Source organism: Salvia hispanica, chromosome 1 (genome assembly GCF_029641045.1).
Source record: "Salvia hispanica isolate PSC_SH4W2 chromosome 1, Shi_PSC_v1, whole genome shotgun sequence".
In the NCBI taxonomy this organism is placed as follows: Eukaryota; Viridiplantae; Streptophyta; class Magnoliopsida; order Lamiales; family Lamiaceae; genus Salvia; species Salvia hispanica.
The window spans coordinates 51,512,638-51,537,121 of record NC_142692.1 but is presented as its reverse complement, the minus strand read 5'-3'; the positions used below and the strand labels follow the sequence as shown (position 1 = coordinate 51,537,121).

Below are 24,484 nucleotides of genomic sequence, written 5' to 3'. Positions count from 1 at the left end.
TGCTCGTTATACATTCCAAATTCCAATGATATGATATAAATTTATTATTTAATGATTATATTTTATTATGGTCAAGATCCTCCCTTGCACCTCCTTCTACTTTGACTCCGCTCGCCACCCGCCTCCTTCCATTTCGACGCCCGCCTCTCTCCATTTCGACTGCCGACCACCGACTCCGAGCTCGCCACCAACTTAATTGTAAATATGCGACCCTCACTGTCTTCACTCTTTTTGCTTTTGGTTTTGGTCATTTTTGTGATTTGGAAATTGGAAGTGTTAGGTTGTAAATTTGTAATCTGGAAATGTACATGTTCAATTTTTCTTCTAATCGGATTATTCAATTTGGGTCTTTGGCTACCGAAAAGGTTTCGGGTATGGGTGGGGAAAAATACCCAATCGGACAGTCCTAAATCAAGAGGGGTGTGAAGCCTAATTGGGATTTTGAGAAACAAGTATTTAAGCTGTGTGATAGATAGATAGAATAGAATGGGCTGAAATTAGTATGATTCCAAACTCAGCTTTTTATTCTTCATTTATACACTGGCTATACATGGAAGGATATATTACTGCTGCAATGACACAACACCCTGATCAATTTCCCAGTCTCTTACTAATTTCTTATCAGCTATCTTCGTAGAAGCAAGAGTATATCTATATCATTAGCAGAATATGTTTGCCTGGGGATTAGTTCCAAAATGCAGACATGATTGCATATATGGTGCTGTAATGTCAACGAAACACTCTTGACTTCCTATTTCCCTAAGTTTCAAAAGTTCTTGAGTTCCCATTGCCATGTAGGTAGGTTCAGAGATGCATTTGATTAGTTTATAAATATTAGAAGAACTGACTTATAGGTAAACATGTCATGTGGAATATTGCGATTAACTTCCTAGGCAAATTCGGATTGATTGAACATGCCATTCAACTTTTTAGTAGGTGTTAGACTGTGAGCACAAAACAATTTCTATTCCTCCACTTGTTGGTAGGACTGAAGTAGCTATGGAGAGCTCCAGGCCTTTCAGAAAATACGGAAGCAAAGTAGTTAAGAGACTTGAAGAAGTTGATCCAATGATTGTCATGTCTTGAAGAAAATAGTCCAGTGGTTACCATTCTTCTGTGTTATGTAACTTGAATTGCCTTGAAAAAGATCTCTCCTTTCATGCATAGACAGTGTGTAATTGATTTATGAGTCAGGTTTTACAGTGTCAAGAGTATATAGTTGTATTTTCTCTTTGGATACATGTATATATATTTATCCATCTAATTTCGATCCACTTCCCAGTCAACATAAATATCGTCCAACAGTTTGAAAGAAATGGCAACTTCGGATAGTAATTTAAGCATGTCTCCTCCCAGTTCTTACAGTGCGGTGGTTCTAGGCGGCACTTTTGATCGTTTGCATGATGGCCACCGTCAATTTCTTAAGGTCTGTGAGTATGCAGCTATTAATTATAACATAATTAAATGCACTGATCGAATTGCATTAGCTATTGTGACAATGCAGGCTGCAGCAACAGTAGCTAGAGATCGAATTGTGATTGGTGTCTGCGATGGCCATATGCTAGTTAATAAGCAGGTTGGTTGTTGTCCAATGTTTCATGTTTTGGAAAAAACATAAATTAATCTGGTATTAATTTAAGAACACCTAGTCATGATTGAATGGGCTGTGATGACTTGTCTTATCTAAATTTGATAAAACGGCAAATTTTTATAATTTCTTCACCAGCAATGGTTTCCTGGCTGAAGGATGCTAATTTGTCTGTGCCATATATCGAATTAGGATTAGGTTGTTTGAGAATGAGTACTATTATGTCTGTTAATCTTTGTGATTGCTTCACAGAAGTATTCAAGGATCTGGTTTGGCAAGGCGTTAAATTGAATTTTCTGTACATGTTCTGATATTTTTGTGAACTAGTGAGATTTTGGATCCAAACAAATTTTCAGATAAGATTGGACTAGTTGTTAAGAGGGAGTACATTTTTCAGTTAATTGTACTTAGTTTAGTTATGCTAGAAAATTGGAAAGAATTTAAGAATATATGATCCATTTGATTTTTTTTTTTGCAGTATTCTAATCTGATCGAGCCTGTTGAAAAACGAATGAAAAATGTTGAAGATTACATAAAGGTAGTTGATAAATGTCAACTTTAACCTTTCTTATTATGTCTTATAATTATCTTAATTATGCTGGTGCTTTTCTGATTTAGTTGCAAAAAAATCTTTAACTCACCTCTGGTGTGATGAGATTTGCTGAGATCTATCAAGGGATGATAATGATTACCATATGATATGCGGGCAAACTATGGTTATTGATCAACTGATGTGTAGTATCTTTGTTTATTTTGTGAACATCTGATGTTTTCATTTGTATTATGAGTAAGATAACTCTTTTTCTGTGTGTGGAAACACATTCTTCAGTCAGTAAAATCGGAGCTTGTGGTGCAAATAGAACCAATTGTGGATCCTTATGGACCTTCTATAGTTGATGAAAATTTGGAGGCTATCATTGTCAGGTCCATACATTTTCTCTGCAATAATCTGTTTTTTTTTTCTAATACCACATTGATGCAAATCCATCCTACTTGTTTCTGACCATTGATCTTCTTTCATTTTCTTTAATTCTGGATTTATAGTTCCATGAATATGATTTAGTTTCGAACCTCCTATTCTGTTTCATATCTATGCTTAAGGTTGGAATGTTTGGAATTCTTTGACAAGCCTGTGAAGCTTTGCATATAAAAAACATGGAGATGTCCCACAAAGAAAAAAAGTTCATAAGGAACACAAATCTGAGAATTTTGAATCTTCAAGAATTCATGAAAATTGAAGATATTTAATAGGTTGTGTGATAGAAACTCTACTTCTTATAAATGCAGACAACATATGCAGCGACTGAATTTTATTTCTAGATATCTAATTATCTTTTTCTTTCTGGTGATTATTAAACAGTAGTACTAAGAAGGTTCTCCTTTGAAAATCTATGGTATGCAGTAGCTAACTCAAATTTTGTTGTGACAGTAAGGAAACATATCCAGGAGGACTATCTGTCAACAAGAAGAGGGCTGAGAGAGGTCTTTCGCAGCTAAAGGTTTCCCATCCTACCTCTCAGCGTGAGCTAATTTGTGGTCATATGCATTCAAAATTCATATATTAGTAATTTTTGCAGATTGAGGTTATCGATTTAGTCCATGAAGAATCGACTGGGGAGAAATTGAGTTCTACTGCATTGAGAAAAATGGAAGCTGAGAAGGCAAGGAAGCTTCAGTTAGAAGGTCAGCTTTAATCCATGGTTGTCTATATAAATTCTCAGATGTGCAGATGCAGTCAATGAATAATACCATCAATACCCAGAAAAATATTCTTAATATGTTGTACTAGCTCGCTCAAACAAACAAATTCCAGATAGAAAATTGTTCTCACTAAACTGTTATCTTTACTCAAAGCAGCTGAAAAATGTTCTCAATGTTCTTGTTCATAGTCTTTACATGTTATTTTAATGAAAATTCATAGATTACTTTTTCCATTGTAAATGTGAGTACATAATTAACATTTTCTTCTAGAGTTTTGCTTTTGTATTATTGCGAATCATAATCTATTGATCATTCATTGGTTGCAGTGTATGTTTATAGTACTACCAAATAAGCTTGCCGAGAACTGATCGGAGAATAAAAGAGTACTGCTATATTTTCTGGGTCAAGAATTTAGATCGTAGGCAATTTTTATTTTATGAATAATTCAAGGTAAATAATTAAATATATTATTTGATAATAACATTATATAATAGTTGTACTAAAAATTCGAGAGATGTAACTATCATAGGGTAACGATTAAGATTTTCATGACATGCTGTGGGGGATGGTAAGATTGAAACCCAATACCTCTTTGTTATAGCTATCCAACGATATGATTGAAACGCTTTTACCTCTGTGTTTATAGATATCAGTTCAACAATTTGGTATTTCTCATCTAAAGGGAGATATTATAAAAGATAAAAGATAAAGATCAACTCTAGCCAAAGTTACAAAACACACAAAACGTTGTCACTTTTTTGTCTGTAGATGTACGAATTTAACTTTAATGAATTGAGTTTTGTGTGTAGATGTACAAAATTAGTGTTGTTATTTGTCAAGTACTCCTTCCGTCCCATATTTGGAGTCACTTATTGTTATGATTCGGATTTTAAGAAAGAGTTGAAGTGTGTAATAAATGAAGTGAGATAGTAGAGTGTGTAATAAATGAAGTGAGATGGTGGAGTTGGTTGAAGGTGGGTTCCTTTTGACTTTTGATTTTTGTTTTGATTTATTTTAATATAGCTAATGGCATTTTTATGTAATTTTGATGAAGAATGGGGTAAAATTATATGACCGAATATGGAAAATTCTAAAAGTGACTCTTAAACTGAGACGGACTTTTATAGCAAAAAGTGACTCTTAATCTGGGACGGAGGGAGTAGTATATTATTACGTAGCACTAAGAAATTAAAGAAATGATATAGAAACTTTATGTTAAGTTGTAACATGATTTCGAGTTTGATATCAATTAATTTCAAATATTTAGTTAAAAAATATTTTTTGTTCTTAAATATGCAAATATTTAAGTTAAAAGTTTCAATTTTTTTAAAACTATTACAAAATAATTAGTACTATGCAATTTATTTTAAATCAATTAATATTTAAAAATCAATTTTCAATGTAACATAGTTAAAAAAAGTTCGATTATATATGTACAATAATGTACATTTATCACTATCCTTTCAAAATATATTTCACCTGAACGTGTTCTTCCTTAGACTGCCTCCTATAGTCCTATGCACCATCGCGCATATGTAACCGTTCACGAATACGTGTAAGAAAGAAAAGTGAAGTTCTTCTTAGATTTCTTGGCCAGGATGTATATCTCATTCGGACGTTTGGTTGTAAGCCAAAAAAATAAGGAAACACAACTTTCCTTTGTTTGGCGACGAAAGAAAATATTGTAAAATAATAATACTATTTCTATCTACAGCCTAAGTTATAGTTAAAAATAGGCAATGTGAGCAGGAGGCGGATTATAAATTACTCCCTTCGTCCGCCATTACTTGTCACTAGTTTCCTTTTTGGTCCATCCGCCAATACTTGCCACACTTATTTTTTACTAGTACTTTTGATGATGGGTTCCACATTCCACTAACTCATTCCAACTCACATTTTATTATCAAATCAATATAAAAATGAGACTCACATTCCATTAACTTTTTCCATCCACTTCCTTCACATTTCTTATAACCCGCCGTGTCAGGTCAACTTGTGACACTTATTGGCAGACGGAGGGAGTAGAATGAGAGCAGTGATATCAATCAAATATGCTTTCTTCACTGAATTCAAGCATTTTAGAGTGTTTTTGGACTCATTAGGATGTACTCCATCTACCAAAAAGTTTGTCACTTATTTCCATTTCTATTTGTTCCATAAAGTTTGTCATATTTCACTTTTACCATTTTTGGTACTAAATCTCACATTTCACTAACTCATTCTCATTCTCATTTTATTAGTTTAAAACTAATGTATAAAAGTAGGACTCATATTTAACTAAATTTTTTAACTCACTTTCTATTAAGTACATTTCTTAAAACTTGTGTCGGGTGAAAACATGAGAAATTGTGGGACGGAGGGAGTATTTTCGTTGCATAAGTGAAGAGTAGAATTTGGTAAAGATGCTCGGAGAAAGTTGGAAAGGAAAGTGAAAGATCGTAAGATGTGGCGCATGTTTCTAGTGTGATCTAATGGGTGTTACCCGACCTGGTAACACTGTGCCGACTTAGCACCCTGGTAGGGCTCAGCTTCATGGCAATTGTCTCCAGAAAGCACTATTCGGCCGGGTCTTAAGATATTTCAAGGGGTTAGTCTTAAGTTTTTTTGAGTACATCATGCAAATTGCATCCGCTTAATATTCTCATCATTTTGTATTTTGACGTGTCTGTTGAGTTTTTATAGTAAAAAAGGTTAAATACAGAAGATACAAAGATCAGAGCTGAAGCAAGGGATAGAAGTTGCCCAATATGAACTCCACAGTCTGCCGGTGAGCGTACAGAAGACATGTCGCACGCCTATCTGATTTCGACTATGATGTGAACTTTTCTTTTTCTCTAAAGTCCAAGTCTATCCCAATTTAGAGAGGACGATTTTGAGTCCTATATAAACCTCCCTGAAGATCGTAATTCGACATTGATAAATTCATACAGGAATCAAAGGATCAAGAAAGTTCAAGGTAAGAAGGAGAAGACTGAAGAACACAAGATTAATCCATTCAATTTTATCTACTAGTTGTTTCTTTATGTTAGTCCATGTGTTATGTCTAGGCTAAATTAGTAGAATTTTAGGATTTGAAACTACCCTATGTTCTTTTAATAATTTAATTTTAATATCAAGACCTAGTTTTACTTTATCTGTTATTGTGGGATAGCTAATGTGTCAAATTTCTTGACAAACTATTAGATGATCTAGTAGTATGCTATGAAATCGAGAAATGAGTAGTATGATAGATAAAATAGATAACACAGTCGATTAATAGGCCCAAGACTAATTAGTGAAGAAAAAGTAAATTAACCGCGATTCTATTTGTGAGCAACCACTCTCATTATCGATCAACATTACTTCTTTTCAACTATTTCTCATCTAGACTAGACTAGTAACTTCCCTGTACCAAAAACTTAGATAAATAGTTGTTCTCACACTCTCTTACCGAACAACCGTATACCCTAATTAAATCAGATAATGGATATGATTATAAGATTTTATCGGATAGAGGATATCGTTGTAGTACTATATATATGGGATAACAAAATCTTTAAAAATGTCTCCCTTTTGAATTATTTCGCATTTAAGCTTATCTTTAACTTTGATTAACAGTCGCTAGCTTTGATTAATCATTATCCTCCTTACCGTGGAAAGCATCAAAGTAAAATAAAAAAAAAAATCGTTAGTTAAGATTAATTGGATATAGATATATCCAGGTAGGATTTTAGTGGATATTGATGCAATATTATGTCCCATATCCAAGTAAAAAGAATTCTAGAACTCTATATAAACTCCGTCTACCTCTAATCTTTTCTACACCACTTTCTCACTCATATATTTACCAAAATTTTCATAATTCTTCAATATCATTATAGCAATGGCGACTTCATCAAGCAATGGTGGTTTGATTGTGAGCTTCGGCGAGATGCTGATTGACTTTGTTCCAACGGTCTCCGGCGTGTCTCTGGCAGAGGCGCCTGGATTCCTCAAGGCTCCAGGCGGTGCTCCGGCGAACGTCGCCATAGCGGTGACGAGGCTCGGTGGAAACGCCGCTTTCATTGGCAAGCTCGGTGACGACGAGTTTGGCCACATGCTCGTCGGAATCCTCAAGAAGAACGGCGTTTCCACCGCCGGGGTCAACCTCAACAAAGGTGCCAGGACGGCTCTGGCGTTTGTGACGCTACTCGCCGACGGCGAGCGTGAGTTCATGTTCTATCGGAACCCTAGCGCCGATATGCTGCTCACGCCCGATGAACTCAATCTCGACCTCATCAAATCGGTATGTCTTGAATTAGTTCGTTGATTCATTAATATTAATTGTTGACTTTCAATATCTCAAAACCCTACTCATATTCATGAATCAACCAACTATATTCAATTAGGAACTGCGACCATAAACATATATGGTTCTCAGTATACATATAATGTCTTCGTTCCAATTTTATATTTTTTCTTGTTTCATTATAAGAGTCTCATTTTATGCATTCACAAGTACTCCCTCTTTTCCACCATAGGAGTCATAAAATGTAAAGAAAAGTGGGTTGAATAAGTTAGTAGACCCTTATATATATTAGTTTTATAACAAAATGTGAGTGGAATAAGGTGGTGGAATGTGAATAAGACTCTTATTGTAGAACGGAGTCTTTTTATGGGATGGAGGGAGTATTATTTAGTTGTATGTATGATTGTATTGGAACATATTTATGATAGATTTGATGTATATGTGTGTAGGCCAAAGTGTTCCACTATGGATCAATAAGCTTGATCGTGGAGCCGTGTAGATCGGCACATCTAAAGGCAATGGAAGTGGCAAGGGAGGCCGGAGCTCTTCTCTCGTATGATCCGAATCTCCGGCTGCCCAGCGGAGGAGGCAAGGACCCAGATCATGAGCATCTGGGACAAGGCCGATGTGATCAAGGTGAGCGACGAGGAGCTCAGTTTCCTCGTTCAAACCGACGTCATTGATGATGCCGCTGCAATGTCTCTGTACCACGACAAGCTCAAGCTCCTTTTGGTCACCCTCGGAGCCAAGGGATGTAGATACTATACCAAGGTACTATATACTATATACTCCTACTAAGTACTACTCCCTCCGTTCCATAGTAATAGAGTCATTTTGCCATTTTGTCATTTTGGTACGTTCCATAGTAATAGAGTCATTTCCATTTTTAGTAAAAGTTAACACATTTTTCCACACCTACTTTACTCTCTCTTACTTTTTTCTCACTTCATCTCTCTACTTTTGCATTTTCCACTTTATTCTCTCTTTACTTAACTCACCTAACACAATTTTTCTTAATCTCCGTACCGAAAAGTTTTGCCTCCATTACTATGGAACGGAGGGAGTACTACTATAGACAAAAAAATTAGATTAAATAAATTATTTACTAATAATTTTACTTTGGTGATTAATTTGGCAGAATTTTCGTGGAACAATAGATGGTTTTCGGGTTGATACCGTTGACACGACCGGCGCTGGTGATTCTTACGTGGGAGCTCTCCTGTGTAAGATTGTTGACGACCAGTCTATTATTGAGGTATAATACATTTACTAAAATATAACTATATGTATTAAAATGTATATTAATTATTGAATAATTTGATTTTAGGATGAAGAGAAGTTGAAGAAGGTGTTGGCTTATGCAAATGCGTGTGGAGCAATTACCACTACTAAGAAGGGAGCTATCCCAGCTCTTCCTACTCCATCTCAAGTTCGTGATCTCATGAACTAGATTTTTGTTTTAGTATTAGTTACCTCTTTTAGTTAATTAGTCTTTTGGATTTACTTCCAGTTTCCGTACAGTCTTTTGAAATTTTCTTTTTGCTAGGGTTTTATTTCTGGTTTAGAACAAAGTTCATGTGTTGGATTCTTCTTTAGTCATTGGTGTTTATTTCAGTTTTGGATCTACTTCGATTTAGTTTATTAGGCCATCCGCAACGCTGTCTCTTATCCGTCTCTTAACCGTCTCATCTCTTAACTATTCATGGGCCCCACTGTACTTTTCAGCTCATCTCTTAACTAAGAGACAACACCTGCATCCCTCCATCTCTTAACCATCTCTTAACTATTCATTCAATTTCATTTTTTAATTTTTATTTCCAACAAATTCAATTAATAAAAACACACTTAATTAAATAAAATAAAATCACAATTTAAAGGCCTAAAAAATTATAAAATACATAATTATAAAATACATAATTAAAAAATAATATAATTAAATAAAATAAAAATTACAATTTAAAGGCCTAAAAAATTTAGAAATGCATGACTAAAAAATACATAATTAAAAATACATATTTAAATATTAAAATTTACAATTTTTTTTTTCGAATTTTCAATTTTTTTTAAAAAAAAATAAATTTATGACGTCATAATTCCGACGCCCACTCGCGGGCCGGCTAGTGGGCGTCACGCCATCGCTTAGCGCGCGCCACGTGGCCGCGCGCGTCGTCTCGCCAACTCGAGGCCGGCCTCTTCCGAACGCGTCGGGCGTCGAGACATCTCGTCTCGTCGAGACGAGACGGGAGCCGCAACGCTGTCTCGATGCCATCTCGTCTCGTCGAGACGAGACCGAGACCGCAACGAGGCAGCGTTGCGGATGCTCTTAGCGTTTCAACGACTAATATGGTATTATATGGGACATAAATACATAATTTATTTGAATGAATTAACTGACCATCTCGTTTTCCAGTATTAAAATTAATCCTTTATTTTATTGATTCACTAAAAATGTATAAGGAATTCTTTTTTAGTCTATTAAGAAATTAACTTGTATTTATAAATATACCATGTATATTTTTAAAAAAGAGGGAGCATCTTTTTAGGTTCATGAACTTTGAAAATATTATTTTAGGTCCGTGAACTTTGAAAATATTATTTTAGGTCTGTCAACTACAAGTTAATATCATTTGAGTTACTTTCAACTTTTTCTGGATGAAAATGCCCTTAAGGCCTTCAAAGGGCAATTTGGACAATTCTTTCGCCACTCATCTTGCATCAAAGACCTAGATTTCAACAAATTTTTTTACTATTTTTTTTAATTATTAGATGACCAATTATTCAGGGATAGTGAACTGTGACTTGATACTTTATTTTATTTTTTCAATCTAAACTGCATTTTAGGAATTTACTATAGGTGATTCATGAATTATATTTAGTTTATTTGTTTTGAAATTAGATAGCTATTAATTTGGATTGTCATTCGGAGTATTAATTATATGAAGAATGGAGATCAATTACCGTCTAAATTGGATTTAAATATAAAAATTTGCCGTTAAAAATTGTTGGACTCCAGGTCGGTGTCTGCCGCAAGATGAGTGGCGAAAAAATTGTCCAAATTGCACTATGAATGCCTTAAAGGCATTTTCGTCCGGAGAAAAGTTCAAAATACCTCAAATGATATTTACTTATAGTTGATGAACCTAATATGATATTTTTAAAATTCACGAACCTAAAATGATATTTTGACAAAGTTCATGAACCTAAAAAAATGTTACCTCTTAAAAATAAGTTCCATTCTTGGGGAGTCCCTTAAAATTAAGGGACACAAAACGTTCCAAAAATACAAAACATTAAAGTGTAGCGTTTACTTACGCTTTCAACTTCGGTTATATATTATTTAAAACTTTCTATTGTGTCTCTAATTTTGTCTCCAATAAGTTTCTTTAAATAATTATTCTTGAGTATAATATATATAGTATGTCCGAGTAAATAATTAACAAGTAGCATTTCACAAACAAATTATTCCTATATCAGTTTTTATGGATGCTCTCTTACTCGATAAAGTGGGATTCCCCATGGGCCATGGTAGTTAATAAACATACTTAAATGAAGATTAGTTGATGACAGCGAGAGAAAAAAAGAATAGAAAAATATAGTAACAATCTAATATCGACATTTTTTCTTTTACAAAGATTAACAACTTAATCAATAAGTTATATTATATCCCAGATTTTATCTTAATATATATAACCAGCATGGATTAATTAAGTATACCTATTACCGAGGAAAATTACAAGGCGATAAATTATAATTAAGGACGATAAATTATAATTAAGGATTATTATAGTATTTCAAGTAGACAAAAGTAAAAGACGAAACGCAAAAACAATACTGGGACTAGTCGAACTTTGTTAGAAGAACAACTTTCATCCAATTAAATAGTAACACACATTTGAAGCAAGAACAATGAGTCAATGTCCATAGAGTTTTATTCGATTTGAAGTACATGACATACTAAAGCTCATTTTGTATAGTATCTTCATGCTAAAATTAATTCATATCTCCTTGAAACGATTAGGATTGCTGAATTATTTGCTGAAAATAAAAATAGTCAATTATGGATATTGTCTCCCAACTGTAAACGCTCCTTAATTAAGTGGTTTAGTTATTACTTTAATTTGCAGTAAATGTGAAAGATTGAGGTATATCAATCATAATCGCTCCATTTCCCCTACTATATAACCAAATTGTGGTGTAACATTATAGAATAAACTTTGTTGATTGATAAATAAAACAAGATGCTGTCATGGACCACAAAAATGCAGAATAACTTGAAGAATTACAATGAGTTGAGAAAGGTATATAGAATCAAATTTTTTCCACACGTATACTTAATGAAAGCCGATAGATTCTCGTAAGTAGCTTACAAGTTATTCATATTCCTAATTTTGAGTATACAATGTTAAAATAAATATTATAGCTCTATTAATTATTTATAACATAAACATATCCAATTTGGTACTCTTACTTTTTAATCTGAAATTCATATGCACACATATATCTATAGTACTACAATATATATATGAGCCCCTCTATAGCTAATTTTGACATACAAATACACATTTTGTTGGTGCATTTGCATTCATATCCGCGATGACTAACAGCGGCCTTATCGTGAGCTTCGGCGAGATGTTGATCGACATGGTGCCCACAGTGACTGGAGTGTCTCTCGCGGAGGCGCCGGCGTTCGTGAAGGCACCGGGAGGCGCGCCGGCTAACGTGGCCATAGCCGCGGCGAGGCTGGGCGGGAACACGGCCTTCGTGGGGAAGCTAGGCGACGACGAGTTCGGGCTGATGCTCGCCGGAATACTGAAAGAGAACGGCGTCTCCACCGAAGGCGTCTGCTTCGACAAGGTCGCGAGGACCGCGCTGGCCTTCGTGACCCTACGCGCCGATGGGGAGCGTGAGTTCATGTTCTATAGAAATCCTAGCGCCGACATGCTTCTAACTCCACCCCAACTAAATCTCCCACTTATTAAATCTGTAAGTATGTTCGTCCATCAAATTTGGTCTCTGTATATTTCTTTTTTACTTTATCAATTTTGCATTGGAACCGGGTGGGACTCTATACAGGCGAAGATATTCCATTTTGGATCCATAAGCCTGATTGGGGAGCCATGTAGATCGGCACATCTGAAAGCGATGGCGGAGGCGAAGGCCGCTGGAGCGCTGCTTTCGTACGACCCGAACCTGCGGCTGCCGCTGTGGCCGTCGGCGGAGGAGGCTCGGGAAGGGATGCTGAGTGTGTGGGACAAGGCTGATGTGATAAAGATGAGTGATGATGAGCTGTGCTTCCTCACACACAACTCCAGCCTCGATGATGAATCTGCATTGTCGCTTTGGCGCCCCAACTTGAAGCTTCTTCTTCTCACTCTTGGGAAAAAGGGATGTCGATACTACACCAAGGTGAGGTGATATGCCGGTTGCATTTGATTACATGTTATGTTATTTTGTTTCAACTTTTAATCAAGTTGATGGTGGTGCAGAATTTCAAGGGAGCAGTGGAAGGTTATAGTCTAAAGAGGGTGGACACAACTGGAGCGGGCGATGCATTTATGGGAGCCCTCCTACGTAAGATCGTGGATGATCTTTCCATCATCGAGGTCAAATTCCAATTCAAATGATCTGTCTGTTTAGGGTAGATAACTTTGTTATTTTACAGTAATAGTATGATCTAAATTGTGTATTCTTATCGTGTTTTATCTATCGTATTAAACGGTTAAATTATGGACAGGATGAGGAGAGGCTGAGAGAGGTGGTTCGGTATGCAAGTGCATGCGGAGCGATCACGACAACCAAGAAGGGAGCCATCCCTGCTCTTCCTACTCACTCTCAAGTCCTCACTCTTCTCAACCAAGATCATAACAAGAAAAACCTTTTCGGCTTTTCAAACTGTTTTCCCTTCGCCAACAAAGACAACTAACCAATGATCTACTATTGTATTATTTTCTAATTCAATATTTTATGTGCGTCTGAAATTTATCAAATTGTAAGTCTTGCTGTGTATTCATCTGCCATGCATCTTCTAATTCAATAAACTCGCATCAATTGTATGATTGAGCAGGGTGTGACACCCGATATATACTATATACAGAGTACGGAGGGATCATAATTCATAACCTTAATTTCGTCATTACAATTCATTCTATATGAATTTCAACATTCATTTTAGCAGCATCAAATCTAATTTTTTCGATCGTAAGATCATTTGTAAAGGAAAGAGCTCATGCATATTCGCCTCTACAAAAAAGTTGATATACTTTCTTTAAAAATGGTAAATTCCAATGGTTAAGAAGGTGAATTGAAAAAAAGTGTACAAAAACAATTAGCATATTTACCTTTTGTTTGGAGAAGATGTAGATAACTAAATATACTTCTTCAAAACTAAAGAAGATATAATACCTTCTTAATTACTATTTTCATTGGAGAAATAATTTTTTCAAAAAATAGGAAAATATGTGTATATATTTCTCTTTATCATTATATTTGCATACTTCTTTCCCTAGATATGCTCTAAGTTGTTGATATTGGGACCGTCATCCACAATCCAAATTCTCTAGACTTTGGAATCTAATGCTATACGGTCCTAATTAAATATCACATATTTCATTATTTGAATGATCCTCAATAAATGTCTCATTTCACTTTTACTATTTTTGGTAAGTGCATACTGCATATCTCTAACTCATTATACTCATAAATTATAAAACTAATATTGTATATAAAAGTGGAGTCCATATTCTACTAACTTTTCTATTACTTTCCTTTATAAATTTTCTATTACTTCAAACAATTTTTTAAAACATGCACCGATTAAATATGTGATATTTAGTGGGAGTCGGAGGGAGGGAGTATATTAAATTGACGCTGAATTGGGAAACTGATTGGAGGGTATTCATATGTAGGTGCTCTCAATTCCAACGAACAACAGTGTTTTGGTTGAAATTTTGGCAACAAGAAATCAAAATTGATTAATTATTTTTTCTTTAAATAGAACTTTTACCAATAATTTAGATTATATAGTTTGTGTATGAATTTATAAGTTGGCATGATTTAATAAAGTTTAAAATTTGAAGTAAAAATATACTCTCCCTTGGTTCCAATATTCACGGCGTATTTATTTTAAATACCAATATTTAAAATAATTATGTGAATAATAAATAAATTTATAAGGAATTGGAGTTATAGAAGTTGTGTTGTCGCATGTCCCTCTGATCCTGTGGGCCCCGGAGCAAGTAGAAACCCCCCAAATAGATATGCCCATAATTTCGCTCGCTGATTTTACCTTCGAATTAGGGGATCTCGATCACTGTACTCAATGTTTTGATTTCTATTCTATTCATTCAGGATCGTGGCTCTGCTTGATGCTACTCTATTTGAATTTCGGTGAGATTGGGCTTCCGTTATTTGGTTTAAATTTAATTGAACTGAATTTGTGAAATCTTAAAGTCGAATTCTGTTTGTTTATCCCCACAGTCGTCGATTCATCAAATGCTTCGCCCTCAAAGATTGGTGTTTTTTTAAGCATATGAATCAGTTGCTATAGAGAAGTTCAATTTGGTGTAGATGGGGAAACCCTTAATCTATGAGATTTGCGAAAAACCAGCAACGAGTTGTATGATTGCGATATGCAGTTTGATTTGGTTCTATATTCAGAAAAAGGGGATTGGGTATTCACATGTGGGGTTGAACTACGACACTGCATTGGAGGGCCATCATTGGCGGATAATCACATCTGCATTCTCTCATATTAGCATCCTTCATCTTGTTTTCAATATGAGTGCACTCTGGAGTTTGGGGGTTATAGAGCAGTTAGGGCATTTAGGGCTTGGTGTCGAATACTATCTTCATTACACGATGTTGCTGGTTGTGCTCTCGGGGCTGCTAGTTCTCGGTATATACCACATTTTGATCAATAAGTTCAAGATTGATTACTTCCGGAGAGTGACTGCTGTTGGATACTCCTGTGTTGTTTTTGGGTGGATGACTATACTGTCGACAAAGCAGCCCTCTTCGAAGCTGGAGCTTTTCGGGTTCCTCTCCCTTCCTATCAGTTTTGCACCTTTTGAGTCCCTCATCTTCACGTCTATAATTGTGCCACAAGCAAGTTTTATTGGTCATTTATCTGGGATCATTGTTGGGTACGCCATTGCCTGGGGCGTGATACATGGGATGACCAACTACTGGGCTGTATCGATGTTGGGATGGATTGTTCTTGTTTTCGTTTTTAGTTTGAAAAAGTCCGGTAAGTACAATTTCAGCTTTCTCAAGATTGAATCCGTGGAAGATTCTTCCTTACCATCTGTGCGGTTTCTCTCTTCTGGAAATGGTAGAACCCTGCAGATGAGTGCCTCTGATGGTGTTTTGAATCTTGTGTAGCTTTATAAAGAAATAGGTTCTGAATGTGCAACTATAAGGATGTCTCAGAATATTGGATTAAGAATAAGCTTTCTTTGGCATGCTGTTTCTTGATGTTGTATCGAAAAGCAGCACTTATTTCTTGGATCTTAGCCGTCATATTCATGTATCAAGGTTTTCTCTCCTCTTGCTAGTAACAGATAGGATTTGAACTGGATTATTATGTAGTAGTATCATATTAGTGGTGACTATTGGGATGGGTAAAAAGATATTGATTGAATTTTATGCTGTACAGATATCAAGCACATATTTTGCATGTGAAGTACCTGTACCTATTTTTTCTTTTAGAATAGATTGAGTAGTAACCCTTACAAATGAGCTTTTATGATATAATGAAACATGGTAGAAGATAATATTCTGCTACATCAGAATCTGCCTTGATGTGATTAATACTACTTGTTTTAGGTGGTTTTTGACTTTGTTTAGAGTTGTATGCTCACTTTCTTAAATCAACTATATTCATAGGTTGTCTCCGGCGGCGCCCTTCCCATTCGCCCCTCCCACGCGCCCTTCCCATGCCACGTCAGCACTAGCCCCTCCCATTCCACTGCCACATCACTAGCCCTTCCCACTGCACTAGCCCTTCCCACTCGCCCCTCCCACTCGCCCTTCCCACAATTAAATTAATTCACAATTAAAATTTAAATTCACGGAAGACATAATCCGACAAAAATACGAACGGGAAATACGAATATTTCATTAAAAAAAAAACATACATAATTCGAAAAAAAAAATTACATAGTAGAAAAAAAAAACATACATCATGCGAAAAAAAAAACAACCACATCAGTGTCCACCCCTCCGCGTCCAAACCTCTTCGATGATATCCTCCTGAAGTCGAATATGGGCATTTATTTGCCGCATGTCGGTAAATGCGCGCAACCGCTCAACCTCTCCATGAGGTACACCCATGTTCACATTCGCGGTGGCCACGCCGTGGCTGGGTCCGGCACCCGTGTCATCTTCGCTGTTCCATTGAGTCAATTCGTCACCTTCACTTTCGACAATCATGTTGTGCAGAATGATACACGCGTACATGATGTCGCCGATGTTGGGGATATACCACTGCCGTGCCGGACCCCTCACCATCGCCCATCGATTCTGGAGCGCACAAAATGCGCGCTCAACATCCTTGCGCGCTGCCTCTTGCCGGGTCGCAAAGTAGCTCTTCTTTGGCCCGACCGGATGCTTGATCGACTTCACAAAGACGGGCCAGCTTGGGTATATCCCATCCGCCAAATAGTATTCCATGTTGTGCTGGTTGCCGTTGGCGATGAAACTGATGGCGGGACCAACGCCATTGCACTGATCGTTGAACAGGGGCGACGACTGGAGGACGTTGATGTCGTTGTTCGACCCGGCTACTCCAAAATAAGCATGCCATATCCACAGCCGGTAGTCAGCTACAGCTTCAAGGATCATCGTGGGATGCTTGGCTTTGAAGCCGGAAGTGTGTATCCCCTTCCAGGCGACGGGGCAGTTCCTCCACTCCCAATGCATACAATCGATGCTGCCCAACATCCCAGGGAACCCGTGCACCGACCCGTGCATATTAATCAGTTGCTGGCACTCTTCGGGGCCCGGACGTCGAAGATACTGATCCCCGAATATCGCTCTAACGCCCGCGCAAAACTCCAACAGACACTGGACGGCGGAAGATTCCCCAATGTGGAGGTACTCGTCGAACATGTCGGCCGGCCCTCCGTACGCCAGTTGCCTGATTGCGGCCGTACACTTCTGTATTGGCGTGTGTCCGGGTTTGCCAGCCGCATCCTCCCTGATCCTGAAAAACTCGTACCTCCTCTCTAATGCACCAACGATATGCATAAACAGAGGACGATGCATCCGAAAACGTCGGCGGAATAAGGCATCCCCAAAACGCGGCTCTGGAGCAAAGTAGTCCTCATACAACCGCTGATGTGCAGCAATGTGGTCCCGGGGTACATGCCGTCGGCGATGGATTGGCCGAGGCACGGCCGCCGCCGCCGCTGCTGCCTCTGCCGGATCCGTCGATCAATCGCCGCTTGCACAGCGAGATCCAATTCATCATCGCTAAAGCCATCACTATCACTAGCGCCTCCGCCACTACCACCCGCACGACTACTCGCCATTACAGATAATTGAAAAAAGAGGTTTAGAGAGAGAAACTTGTCAACACAAGTGGTGTGAATGAAATGACGTTGGAGGAGCCCTATTTATAGAGTTTAAAAAAAAAAAAAAAAAAAAAAAAAAAAAAAAAAATATGTCGGACGTCCGAGTTGGGACGGGCGACCTTCGCCATAGTGGCGCCCGTCCCACTCGCCCGTCGACGGGAGGGGCGAGCTCGTCGCAGGGGCACCCGGGACGGGCGTGGGCGCCCTTCCCGCCCACTATGGCGCCCGTCGGGTCGCCCGTCCCCGACGGGCGAACGGGAAGGACGCCGTAGAAGATAACCTTAGACGCCAAATCACTGCAAACACCAGTAATCAATCTTGAAGTTCATAATAAAAAATATTCAATCTGGACGAGTATACGTTATATATAAGAGCATCCACAATTGAGAGGAGGATGCGACAGACGATGCATCCTCCGCCCCTTAGTCCACCACTGCAGCACCACGGACTATGCATATTTTATCCTCCGCGCCTTATGCATCGTCCGCGGACTATGACACGGTGGATGCATCCTCCGGCCTATCCTCCGCCTCTTAGTCCGCCATTGCAGGCGGTACGGACTATAGGGCGGAGGATGCACACATTTTATTTTTTTTTGTATTTTCTTCTATATATATCACCAATTTTTTTTCTTCATTTCACACCTTTCAGTCCACTCTCTTCCTCATCTCAATTTCTCTCTAAATTCAATAATGAATTCCGACAATTTTTCATTTTTGCAAGCACAAAAAATAAAAAATAAAAAATAAATATTGACAATATGATTTGTTTTAATTTATAGTGTTTTTATATTTATTCTTGCTAATTGATATGTTTGCAAACATAAAAAATAAATATTGTAGTGTTTAAATATTCAAAAATAAATAAAATACTTAGGGCGGGGCTTATGGCGAGCTATAGTCCGCCTCATTGCAGGTGGAATAGGCGAAGGATAAAATGTTGATGTGGCAGCGCATAGGGCAAGGCTTAGGGCGTCGCATCCTCCGCCCCATTGTGAATGCCCTAACTACTACTATATATGACAACAGTTCGGATAATATTTGATCATTCTAACATATTTCTAAAAAAAAAAGCGTCTATTGAAAAGTCATGCATTATTCATAACTCATACCAACTTTATTCCATGAGTTTATCTACATATAATTGTTTTATTACTGATTTTGTCTATACATGTATTATTATTTTATTTTTTTTCCTTTTCTATGAATAATAAAAATACTAGGACTAAGTGAGTTATGGCATGTTTAGTAAGAGTGATAACTCATATAGGGATAGAAATCCATGAATAAATTTTTTGTTCATGGATTTCCATCCCTAGATGAGTTATCACTTTGTTCATGGATTTTCATATTATCGTCCCTACCAAACATGACATTAGTGTACTATTTATATTTTTGTAGGCTGAGATCTAGAATCAGCAATCTCATCTATGAGTGCCAAAGAAGAAATTCAAGAAATGATGAATGAGGTCGATATTGATCGTGATGGATTCATTGATCTTCAAGGCTCCGTTCGTTATCATGAAATTGGACATGCAGAATTAGAATTGGAGTTTCCAAATCCAATGTTCGATACCACAAAGTATTTGGATTTAGAATTGAATTACAATTCCAATTCCTCTCAATTTCATAATTTAAATTCCATATGCGAAGTAGATAATTGGAATTTCAAGTAATAATAAAATTGCACGTTCACGCACAACACACGCATTTACACACACTTGCACAAACAACACACTTGCGCACTCAGTCACGCACCTACACCTACACAAACAACACATACTTGCACACACAGTCACACACCTACACCTACACACACACACATACCCATACTGACACCTGCACACACACACCACACATAATTAGGGGTGGGTCGATACGATATATCGTATCGAAAACGTTGTATCGTGTATCGTATCGAAAATATCGATATGAAAGAATTTCATATCGTTATCGTATCGAAAGTTTCGATATATCGAATTTCGATATATCGAACTTTCGATATAAAAAAATTTCATATCGTTATCGTATCGATATTTCGATATATCGTATCGAAATTCGATATATCGTTAAATATCGATATATATCGAAAATTTCGATATATATCGATATATATCGATACGATAACGATATATATCGAAAATATCGATATATCGAAAATTTTCGATATATATCGTATTTTCGATATAAAACGATATATCGCGATATAAGGAAATTCATATCGTTATCGTATCGAAAACTTACGATACGATATCGTATCGTATCGAAAATTACGATATATCGAAAATTCGATAATTTTTCGATATTTTTCAATACGATACGAGCGATATATCATTTTTTCGATATTTTTCCCCAGCCCTACACATAATCACACACCCCTGCACCTACACACACACAACACACACCCTGCAAATACACATAGCAGCCCACACACACTATATAATTTTTTTGAATTCAAATTCTTATCAATTATCAATTATCAATTAATTCAATTCTTTCAAATTCAATTCTGCAGAATTCTAATTCCAATTCAATTCTAATTCCGTGTACTGAACGAACCCCAAGAGTTTTTAATTATTATGGAGCCAAAATGAAGGTAAAGTAGCATTTATAGTACTCCATTTAGGTTAAAAGTTTCAGAAATTTGATGTACTAGTTTAGTTTGATGATCTAATAGGAAGATGTAGATGAAGAGGCTAAAACAAGCCTTCACATTTTTCAACTGCGAAAAGATGGATTTATATCGTTTATTGAGGTGAACGCAGACATATCTTCATATACGAACTATACCTTAAAATATCTATCATGGCCCGTTTCGAACAGTTGAAAGATGCGTTGATGAATTTGGGAGTAGTGGGTGATGAAGAAGTAGAAGAAATGATTAAAGAAGTTGGTCTAGACAGAGATGGACAAGTCAGCTACAAAGAAATTGCAAGGATGATGATGGCTTCAATCAGTTGATACTATTTAATTAAATCATCAAAATTGCGTTTTAATAATAGGATGAAGAAAGATGATTTTGCATCACAAAACATTTGTTCACATTTATTTAGATCAGTTTAAATGCAGCAAAACAGCCTTACAATAATTTGATCTCAAGTCTTAACACAGCACAGCTAATAAGGTTCCAACTTGAATCACTAAAACTAATGTAGGATAAAGAAGCATCATTCTATCACACTACAAGCACACATGAATCTATTTAGAAATCACAATGTCAATTCTCAAGACTGATGGAGATGCATGGTGGCGTACGGTGTCAGGATGTGAAGATACCTGCACCGAAATAAAAAGAAAAAAACGATGAGAAGCATAGCATCTGATAACGGATTTACCAATCAGTTAAGACTCCTAGCTTGTATGAGATGCACAACAAAGAGAGCGTTGAGAATCAAACACATTTGATCTCCTTCACTCTCGAGTGTGAGCTTCATACCTGTCTTGAATCATGTTTGTGGTTTCCATAAGGTTGTAATTGTGAGCCCAGTATCTTGTTAAGTTTCAAAGCAAGAAAAGTAAATGTTTTGTTAACATTCTTATTTGTATATGTTAATCAATAGTAACTGTTGATGCACTTCAGCAAATAATTAGCAGGAATGAAAAAATTTACCACCCCATTGCTACCATTTCCATGTACCAAAGAAAAGCACAATTCAGCTTCTTTCTCTTTATTTGGTTAAAAATATGCAGATTAGGCTTTCCAGAATACTTTTGTGTACACATATATGAAGTTAAACTATTTGCAAAGAAAAGATTAAACCACGGCTCTGTTTGCAAAAGCTCTAACAAATCCATATTAAAAAACTTCAAGGAGTAACAGTCGCAAGAAGTGCCATGCTTGTTTTAGAATTTAAATAGTATCAACAAAATAGAAACAGATGTAACCCCAAAATGGGGTCGAAGAATACAGATGAATCTACAGATTAAATTGTGTCTGGTAGCTTCAAATTGTAGAACATAGCAATTAAATGCCATAAACACGCAGCATGATTTTGCATACCTTTTGGGGGTTCAAACAAACATGTATTACAACAATCAATCAACCACGGAAAGCCACTGAACAAACAAACTGGATATTGGATCCATAAGAAAACCAGAAAGACTACAACGCAAGACACCAACAAACTTTTATAGGTCTAGTGGTCTACCATGGTGAACCAGTCCCAGGAAGATATAGAGAGGTTTGTTTTATTTAATCCTCTTTAAATGTGGGAACTATCAGGCATCCAACAGAGTCTTACTTCGGCCGTAGACATGTTACACAAACACAAGTCATCTATTCCCTTCATAATGCAAAATGTTTTAGATTAAGTTTGTATATATGCTCTTCCTCATGAGCATGATGGATATCTCAACGTTCTAAATAGGGGAATCAAGTTCTTAACCAGTCAAGAAAAACTATTTTCTTCAAAATTCAATTTTCTTCTTCTGTATTACTATATGTCAAGATAAGTAGCAAACGCAATAAACACACAAAGACCACATTTAATTGCTCGAGAAAACAGTGATAGATCAACTACGAAAGCCAACAAATTATGCATTCTATGATTCAGGTTCACTACTTTAGGCCAAATTTCACAACAGACCTCATTCAATTGCTCAATAAAATGGAGATAGATTTTATCCAGTCCATGATTTAGGTTCACCAAATAACACAACAGAACAGCGTTGATACTGAAGGAATAATATTGTATAATTACCGAGGAATCAGGCATCGCGGGAAGGGATCATTCCAGCTTTCCTAGCATAAGCAAAGATCCCACCGGCCTCGATGACAGGGCCAGCATCCCCAATCGGCTTCAGCTTATACTCTTTCCCCGTAGTATGATTGATCAGCTTACTCTCCCCAAGCTCAATCGTCACCACATCCCCAGTCGTACACTCCTCGCACAACCTCCCCTCCGATTCCAGCGGATAAATCTCCCCAGTAGCAACCGAATTCCTAAAGAAAATCCTCGCATACGACTCCGCCACCACCGCCGCCAAGCCGGCCGCCCCCAGCGCCACGGGAGCGTGCTCGCGGGACGAGCCGCAGCCGAAGTTATCGCCGCCGATCACGATCGAGTACTTGGTTTTGGTGGCCCCGGGCTCGACGAATCGGGATTCGTATGTGGAGGGGAGGCCGATTAGGGCGTAGGAGCCGAGCTTCTCGTACTCGTCGGGGTTGGAGGGGACGAGGGTGAGGTACTCGGCGGGGATGATTTGGTCGGTGTCGATGTTGTCGCCGACGACGTAGCACAGGCCGTGGAATGTGTTGGTAGGGTTTGCGGCGGGGGAGGCGGCGGATGGGAAGTGGCGGCGGCGGTTACAAATCGGGAATTGCGGTGGAGCTTGAGGGATTTGGGGTTGGGGATTGAGCGATTGGCATTGGAGGAGGCGAGCTTGAGGGAGGAGAAGGAAGGGGAATTAGGGTTTCGGGAAGAGGAGGAGAGGTTGAAAGTGGGTGGTGTTACTGTTGAGATAGCCGCCATTGTTGTGGGATAGTGAGAGAGATTAAAAATGGAGTAAGATTTATATAGTGTTCATCTTCTATAATTATTATAAATAAAAATAAGTTTTGGTAACTCTTACAAGTAATAATATTATTTTCAATTTTTAATACCTGAATGGATGTTTTTTTTAATTGTATCACAGCCTTAATCATCTTTTGATCATCCAATTTCAATTTTTATTTAATTGTATCACAGCCTTAATCATTTTTTATCATCCAATTTCAATTTTTAATGCATGAATGGCTGTTTTTTTTAATTGTATGACAGCCTTAGTCATCTTTTGATCATCCAATTTGTATAATATCGTTGTAGCATTTACGACTGGGGAAACGGTTCTCGGTTCTTGTTTAATCGAGAATCGAACCTAATTGGAAACCGAAAAAATAAGGTTAAGGTTCGGTTCCGGTTATTAAGTTTAAGCTAATCTCGGTTCCGGTTCTAACCGAATAATCGTTATTTTCTAAATATTTAATTTATATATATTTGTTTTAGTATTATTATTATTGTTTTAGAAAAGTAAAAATTAGTTTGATGAATGATGTTGGTTTATATTGGTTTTGGACTTAGTTTTGTAAACTTTGTTGGAATTTTGGTTTTTGATGATCATGGTTTTTTACTTTTGTCCTTTTGATTTCACGATTTATTACTTAATGTATTATATTGCACTTGAGTTCGGTTCCTTCGTTGGAACCAAAGAATGAACCGATCGGTTCCTTGAGGAATCGAACCGACAGAGGGTTCGGTTTCAGTTCTGAATTTTGGAAAAAATGGGAGTCGGTTAACTGACTAATCGGTTCGATTGAAACCGAACTGACCGAATTCTCATCCCTAATAGCATTTGAATTCTAATCAATATTCGCGAATTA

The 24,484-nt window shown here is 37.1% G+C and overlaps 2 protein-coding genes and 3 pseudogenes across 7 annotated transcripts; 4 read left to right on the top strand and 1 right to left on the bottom strand.

The window, feature by feature from the left end:
* Positions 1 to 41: 41 nt before the first annotated feature.
* On the top strand, positions 42 to 3,920 carry LOC125222622 (phosphopantetheine adenylyltransferase-like). Of its 3 annotated transcripts, none has more exons than XM_089065369.1 (8): positions 42 to 198; positions 1,283 to 1,426; positions 1,505 to 1,576; positions 2,067 to 2,126; positions 2,418 to 2,512; positions 3,018 to 3,087; positions 3,166 to 3,271; positions 3,616 to 3,920. In XM_089065369.1, the coding sequence occupies exons 2-8, from the start codon at positions 1,316 to 1,318 to the stop codon at positions 3,639 to 3,641; spliced, it is 540 nt and encodes a 179-aa protein (XP_088921495.1). In that variant the 5' UTR covers positions 42 to 198; positions 1,283 to 1,315; the 3' UTR covers positions 3,642 to 3,920. The 3 variants fall into 3 exon arrangements, with proteins under 3 accessions (XP_088921495.1, XP_047981295.1, XP_088921504.1); XM_089065378.1 differs by having other exon boundaries at positions 59 to 198; positions 1,357 to 1,426; positions 1,488 to 1,576; XM_048125338.2 differs by lacking the exon at positions 3,616 to 3,920 and having other exon boundaries at positions 3,166 to 3,614.
* A 3,180-nt stretch (positions 3,921 to 7,100) lies between these two features.
* Positions 7,101 to 9,118, top strand: LOC125222620 (putative fructokinase-4; annotated as a pseudogene). Its single transcript, XR_016134623.1, has 4 exons — positions 7,101 to 7,553; positions 8,006 to 8,327; positions 8,695 to 8,811; positions 8,884 to 9,118. The product of XR_016134623.1 is annotated as a putative fructokinase-4 (transcript).
* Positions 9,119 to 12,040: 2,922 nt separating this feature from the next.
* On the top strand, positions 12,041 to 13,681 carry LOC125222619 (fructokinase-2-like). Its single transcript, XM_048125335.2, has 4 exons — positions 12,041 to 12,539; positions 12,630 to 12,962; positions 13,043 to 13,159; positions 13,291 to 13,681. Exons 1-4 carry the CDS (start codon positions 12,150 to 12,152, stop codon positions 13,477 to 13,479), a joined length of 1,029 nt encoding a protein of 342 aa, XP_047981292.1. The 5' UTR covers positions 12,041 to 12,149; the 3' UTR covers positions 13,480 to 13,681.
* Positions 13,682 to 14,774: 1,093 nt separating this feature from the next.
* Positions 14,775 to 16,194, top strand: LOC125222621 (RHOMBOID-like protein 13 pseudogene; annotated as a pseudogene). Its single transcript, XR_016137643.1, has 2 exons — positions 14,775 to 14,942; positions 15,033 to 16,194. The product of XR_016137643.1 is annotated as an RHOMBOID-like protein 13 pseudogene (transcript).
* A 4,949-nt stretch (positions 16,195 to 21,143) lies between these two features.
* LOC125220417 (3-isopropylmalate dehydratase small subunit 1 pseudogene) lies at positions 21,144 to 23,635 on the bottom strand (annotated as a pseudogene). The gene is made up of 2 exons (XR_016135492.1): positions 22,827 to 23,635; positions 21,144 to 21,402 (listed from the first exon to the last, which is right to left on the bottom strand). The product of XR_016135492.1 is annotated as a 3-isopropylmalate dehydratase small subunit 1 pseudogene (transcript).
* Positions 23,636 to 24,484: the final 849 nt, after the last annotated feature.

Excerpts from the sequence above, each read along its gene's own strand:
- LOC125222622 (XM_089065369.1), top strand. The coding sequence starts at position 1,316 with ATGGCAACTTCGGATAGTAATTTAAGCATGTCTCCTCCCAGTTCTTAC. Across the intron at positions 1,427-1,504 it reads GCCACCGTCAATTTCTTAAG|GCTGCAGCAACAGTAGCTAG; the intron begins GTCTGTGAGTAT and ends GTGACAATGCAG. Across the intron at positions 2,127-2,417 it reads ATGTTGAAGATTACATAAAG|TCAGTAAAATCGGAGCTTGT; the intron begins GTAGTTGATAAA and ends CACATTCTTCAG.
- LOC125222619 (XM_048125335.2), top strand. The coding sequence starts at position 12,150 with ATGACTAACAGCGGCCTTATCGTGAGCTTCGGCGAGATGTTGATCGAC. Across the intron at positions 12,540-12,629 it reads ATCTCCCACTTATTAAATCT|GCGAAGATATTCCATTTTGG; the intron begins GTAAGTATGTTC and ends GACTCTATACAG. Across the intron at positions 12,963-13,042 it reads GATGTCGATACTACACCAAG|AATTTCAAGGGAGCAGTGGA; the intron begins GTGAGGTGATAT and ends ATGGTGGTGCAG.